The sequence below is a fragment of the Pseudophryne corroboree genome, chromosome 2 (genome assembly GCF_028390025.1).
Source record: "Pseudophryne corroboree isolate aPseCor3 chromosome 2, aPseCor3.hap2, whole genome shotgun sequence".
NCBI lineage: Eukaryota > Metazoa > Chordata > Amphibia > Anura > Myobatrachidae > Pseudophryne > Pseudophryne corroboree.
The window spans coordinates 48,769,043-48,775,471 of record NC_086445.1 but is presented as its reverse complement, the minus strand read 5'-3'; the positions used below and the strand labels follow the sequence as shown (position 1 = coordinate 48,775,471).

At 49.0% G+C, this 6,429-nt stretch overlaps 1 protein-coding gene across 3 annotated transcripts in view; it reads right to left on the bottom strand.

The window, feature by feature from the left end:
- Positions 1–210: 210 nt before the first annotated feature.
- LOC134997248 (antizyme inhibitor 2-like) overlaps positions 211–6,429 on the bottom strand; it is a 116,467-nt gene continuing 110,248 nt past the window's right edge. The window contains exons 8-9 of one of the 3 annotated variants that reach the window (XM_063951261.1): positions 3,395–3,513; positions 211–463 (exon numbers count right to left, since the gene is read on the bottom strand). In XM_063951261.1, coding sequence (XP_063807331.1) covers positions 227–463; positions 3,395–3,513 — 356 coding nt within the window. In that variant the 3' untranslated portion in view covers positions 211–226. Of the gene's footprint in view, positions 464–3,394; positions 3,514–6,429 lie in introns of those variants that run through there. The other 2 variants (XR_010199814.1, XR_010199808.1) reach the window with 2 other exon arrangements.

Genomic DNA, 6,429 nt, shown 5'->3' with positions numbered 1-6,429 from the left:
CTGCCTGTTATACAGTGTGACAGGCGCAGAAGCCAGCAGCTGCAGGGACATCAGCAGGGATGTAGAGCAGGGAGAGCTCCTCTCCAGCATGGTGCCTCCCTGCTTCGCATTCCCTTGCTGAGCGGGTATCGCCGAACCTGACCTCATGTCCTAGCATGCTCTAAATATTTTTAGCTAAATGCAGTACAGGTAAAATAACCTACAGACATATAGTTCTCCACTTTCTTTATTTTTTCTCAAAAATCATCCATTTGTCTTTGCAGAGAATATAGTGCACAGTCGGAGGAAAGAACCCATTGAAAATAGTGGACATGGCGCTGTAGTAAGCTCCTGTATTCTGGAATATGATCCAGTCCCCCATTTCCAGCTCTGGTAGATCAACCTCTTTCAGGATCACATCCTTCTCTGTGCAGCACGGACCCCACAGTTTGCTGGGGAAGAGTTCTGCTGATGGAAGAATGTCCTATAGGGGGACAATTATAGAACATCATTGTAGTAAATTAACTTATCCCATGATTGGGCCTCACTAATACTAATTAACAGAAATACATTTTCAACGCCTCATACTCCCCCCTAGGCACAAAAAAAATGTACCTCCCTGCACGTTTATAAGGACTTCTGTAACATTGGGCAACACTTAAATTAGTGCCTGGGATAAAGTTTGTTTTTAATGGGTGTAGTATGACTGGCCGGCTGTCGGGAGCCCGGCGCCCAGCATACTGACGCCGGGATCCCGACCGCCAGAATGCTGGCAGCAGGGCGAGCGCAAAAGAGCCCCTTGTGGGCACAGTGGCGCACTACGCTATTTATTAGTGGACACCCCAAAAGGGAAAATAGTTGTCGGTATCTCGGCGGCCGGGATCCCGGCGCTCAGCATTCCAACAGTCAGTATATCGAGTACCTCCCATGAAGAGAACCAGGAAGCAGAGGGACCAGAGAAAAAACAGATTGGGGACCAGAGTGCTACAGGGATGTTATTCTAATCATTTTTATAGTCAACACTCTGGAGTAAAAAGTCTATGCCTGCCTTATCCGCACATCTCTGATAAAAACTTGCCAAATTCCCAGGAGTTTATACTGCTGCACCTGTGTATAATGCCCACATGTATATACTGCTGCACCTGTGTATAATGCCCACATGTATATACTGCTGCACCTGTGTATAATGCCCACATGTATATACTGCTGCACCTGTGTATAATGCCCACATGCGTATACTGCTGCACATGTGTATAATGCCCACATGTGTATACTGCTGCACCTGTGTATAATGCCCACATGTATATACTGCTGCACCTGTGTATAATGCCCACATGTATATACTGCTGCACCTGTGTATAATGCCCACATGCGTATACTGCTGCACATGTGTATAATGCCCACATGTGTATACTGCTGCACCTGTGTATAATGCCCACATGTATATACTGCTGCACCTGTGTATAATGCCCACATGTATATACTGCTGCACCTGTGTATAATGCCCACATGTGTATACTGCTGCACCTGTGTATAATGTCCACATGCATATACTGCTGCACCTGTGTATAATGCCCACATGTGTATACTGGTGCACCTGTGTATAATGCCCACATGTGTACACTGGTGCACCTGTGTATAATGCCCACATGCATATACTGCTGCACCTGTGTATAATGTCCACATGTATATACTGCTGCACCGGTGTATAATGTCCACATGTATATACTGCTGCACCGGTGCATAATGCCCACATTTATCTACTGCTGCACCTGTGTATAATGCCCACATGTATATACTGCTGCACCGGTGTATAATGCCCACATGCACCCTTTGGCATATTGTGTGTAAATCTGGCTCTGGTACTAGCCAGTGCCTCCTAAACCATTTACCTCACCACACGTCCCTGCCTACCTTGAGGACCACGTTTGGGGACCTCTGGGTCAGTGGCATCAGACAGGGGGTGCGGGCCACACCCAGGTGTCACCCTCGGAGGCCGTGACACCAAAATGCTGGCTTCTCACACTCACAGAGGCTGGGTGCTGCAGTGTGACAGTCTCCTGCAGCACTCAGCTCCTGTTATACATGCAGAGCCCACACTGCATTTACTGGTCTCTGGGGGTAGCCCAGCTTTTTTGGGGATGCTGGGCTGCCCCCGGAGTGATGTCACCGGGTTCCCCCCTGAGACCACGCCCCTCGATCTTAGTCCACGCCTCCTTTTCGGCCGTGGGCGTGCCTATGGTCCACTAGAATATTCAGAGTGTGCACCAGGTGTCATCACACCCGGTGACGCCTCTGCTCTGGGTAAAGATACGTATTAGGCGTTGGGATAGTGGGGAACTTACTCCCGGGTGTATGAGCATCACAGGTCTGTGCTTGAAGTGACAGTCACATGACTGCTGGGACCCAGATAAAGATGCTGGAGCCACCGTTGCCACCGTCGGCCAAAATAAGGTATGTGCCGCTGGGCCACAAGAGGTGTTTTGTCGACAGTTGAGCATGTTGACGTAGTGTATCATCCAGGTAGAGATAATGGGGGTCATTCCGAGTTGTTCGCTCTGTATTTTTTTCTCGCAACGGATTGATTAGTCGCTAATGCGCATGCGCAATGTCCGCAGTGCGACTGCGCCAAGTAAATTTGCTATGCAGTTAGGTATTTTACTCCCGGCATTACAAGGTTTTTTCTTCATTCTGGTGATCGTAATGTGATTGACAGGAAGTGGGTGTTTCTGGGCGGAAACTGGCCGTTTTATGGGTGTGTGCGAAAAAACGCTACCGTTTCTGGGAAAAACGCGGGAGTGGCTGGAGAAACGGGGGAGTGTCTGGGCGAACGCTGGGTGTGTTTGTGACGTCAAACCAGGAACGACAAGCACTGAACTGATCGCAGATGCCGAGTAAGTCCCGAGCTACTCAGAAACTGCTAAGAAGTGTTTATTCGCAATTTTGCTAATCTTTCGTTCGCAATTTTGATAAGCTAAGATTCACTCCCAGTAGGCGGCGGCATAGCGTGTGCATTGCTGCTAAAAGCAGCTAACGAGCGAACAACTCGGAATGAGGGCCATTGAATGTTGAAATGGTCACTATTGACAGCTGAATGTCAACAATTCAACCATGTTGACATATTCATATCGAACTGATGACTATTGACATGATAAATGTCGGCAGATCATACCACACCCATTACAACTATTTTCATTAATGCGCTTGAGTACACTGTATCAGTAGTAAATAAACCAAACAAGCCTCCTCCATATTTGATGGATGCATTTTTAAGTGTAACCATGACAATACCTTATAACGGTGCACAAATATACTCTATTTGTATCACTTATTACTTTCATTTGGACAAATCTAACAATAATACTGTCCCAGACTATTCCAACGTACAGTAGATCAGGAATGTGTGATCACTTACCTTTTCCACTACTGGAACGGGCCGAATATCTTTTTTGTATATTTTAGTGGATAGAAATGAGCCAAACAGACCATCGTTCAGATAATAGGAGAGTTCTCTTCTGTCCTTCCCATCTGCTGCTGTAGGATAAGAATTGGTTCAGCTTACTGCTCTGTATTCATGACATGTACTGTAGGGTAACATTGTAGTACTGTATATGGAAATTATTAATAATGTCAACCCCACAGTGGAGCGTATATCCTGGAAGCACGGCCGCTAGCGCTGTCGGCCCAGCCAGGCCAGCATGGCAGAAGAGGGCGCTGTACTGGCCCAGCGGGACCTTTTCCGCTAATCTGGTGGCCCAAACTGCTGGGCGGTGTGGCGTTGTTCTAGCACTGGTGCAGGCAGCGTCGACATTTAGGGCCCACCGGGGAAAACAGTGGTAGGGGCCCATGTTTAGGGGTGTGGCCAGTCTCTGGAGAAGGTGTGGCCAGCTACCACAGAGGCTTGTCTAACCATTAGAGATGGCATTGATAAATATATAGAGTAAATACTACTAGCGCATGTATGATAATGTACCAGATTAATAACAGCAATGCACTGTAGAAAATACACCATAGTCCTGTGTAGTATAAGGTAACATATGTGTAGGGTGTGATTGAAGTGCACAGTTTGGAACCCGATCCCCAGAGGAGGAGCTGGGGTCCCAGGCAGTGGGGCCCACCAGGGGTTTCCTCTGTACCCCTGTGGGCCAGTCCAACCCTGGATGCAGGAGGGCAGCAGCTGGGCTCCCTCCTCTTCCACTCCTGACTTCCGTCCCTCAGAGTCCTTATTCCTCCAATATATACCCCCCCCCCCAGTCCAGGGTCGGCCGCCTGGCTAGCACTCTACTGATGAACCCTTCGCAACAGGCTGAACGACGCCACGCCGTCCCTGTGATGTCCACCTCTGCTTAACATGGCTGGCGGGAGCTGCTAAAGGGGCGGGCAAACGTAGGGCAGCACTGTGCTGCCTGTCCTCTGATGTCACACGGAGCTCTGCACACCCGTACAGCCAGGGAGCAGCTGAGTCGAGTGTCCAGGTTCCCAGCGCTGTCCGGCACAAACGTGTAACCGCGCATGCGCAGCTCAGTCCCCAAATCATTCTACGTCTGTACAGGTAGGTAAGTTTCTTGTTGAGCTATATCTGACTTACAGTATTCCCTCAGAATCCCTACCACTGCTAATCTGCCCGCTTCTTCCCATTACTGCTGCTTCCATCCTGCCCACTGCTACCACCGCTACTGCATCCATCCTGCCCCCTATCATTACTACTCCCATCCTGCCCCTGCTCCTCTCCCCTACTACTCCCATCCTGCCCCTGCTCCTCACACCTACTACTCCCATCCTGCCCCTGCTCCTCACCCCTACTACTCCCATCCTGCCCCTGCTCCTCACCCCTACTACTCCCATCCTGCCCCTGCTCCTCACCCCTACTACTCTCATACTGCCCCATGATCCTCACTACCACTGTCCCCTTTCTCACCACCCAGGGGCTATCAGTACATAAGTGCCTCCACCCAAGCTAGAATACTATCTATAGGCCTGCTTGGGTAAGCCTATATTAAGTATATATGTAAATACGATGTTACCTATATAAGATGCTTGTGTATTTCCTATGATGATTCTTCTTCTTTCAGGTCCCATGGATTTGCGTACAAGTGACAACTATGGTAAGTATAACATCTATCTGGGTTTTAATACATCAATATCACAGTTGCAGACTCAGTTAACATATGACAAACTATGCAAACATATAGAATATAGGGGGTCATTCCGACCCGATCGCTCGCTGCAGTTTCTCGCAGTGCAGCGATCGGGTCGGAACTGCGCATGCGCCGGTGCCGCAGTGTGCCAGCGCATGTCAGCCGTCATTGCCTAGCGATCGCCTCTGAGGCAGAGGCGGTCGCTTGGCGGGAGGGGGCTGGACAGCGGCGTTAAGCCGCCGTTTAGGGGACGCAATCCGGCCAACGCAGGCATGGCTGGACCGTTGGGGGGGGCAGTCCGCGGTGGCTGCATGATGTCACACGCAGCCGCTGCGGGCCGGGGAGCGACGAGAAGCTCCCGGCCAGCACGATAAAGCAGCGCTGGTCAGGGGCTACTCTTGAAGTGCAAAGGCATCGTCGCTGTGCGGGGCGTCCCCCCGCATCTACGATCAACTCGGAATGACCCCCATAGAATTTCAAGAAATCCCTCCCACTTATCTAAGGTGCCTATACAATAAAAATATATGCATGCAATACAAAAAAATCCCTTTATATTAGTTAATGAGTGACCCGGGTACTCTCAGGAAAAATAATTGCGCAATTGAGGCCCTTGAGCAATGTATGTTAGTAGTGCTTTGACGGAGTTCAATTAATCCCATATAACAATTCCGATATCACTGAGATTCCTCTTAAGTCTTGTGAAATATTTATAATCCTCAGATTCCAGATCCTGATCCTTTTCCTATCCCTTCCTGTTAGGTCACTGTTTAGATTAGATGAGGGCTTAATAAGCACGAGACCATATAAGAGCCCCATTTTTTGTGATTGGTTGTTTATGACAAAACAGTTGCTAGGTAGTTTTTCCAAGGGACCTTTGGAATTTTCTATAGGTTGTTTTCCTTGTCCATCAGGACTTGTGGGTGTAGGCTACAGTGCATATAAAAGCTTGGGTCATGTGCTTCATACTTCCTCTTGCCATTTAGACAGCTAAGTAACACAGTCTCTGTGACTGCTGCATTAATGTTTATGTTGTTTCATTCCTCCCTTTTAGTTTTCTTCAATTGTCCCCTGTTTGTTTGTTTGTTTGTTTGTTCATCCCCCTCTCACTCACAGCCTTCACCCCCTCAGCTCTCCTTTTCACATACCTACCAACTCTCTTCTGTTCTAAAGAGGGACACACGCGGTGCTCCCGAAAAAGGGGTGTGGACTATGAAAAGGGGGCGTGGCTTCATGGGAGGACTCGCAATTGCTAGCCACGCCCCCGTTTTCATCACTGAGGGGGCATGCCCAGCGCTCTGTGAGCTGCTGGCAT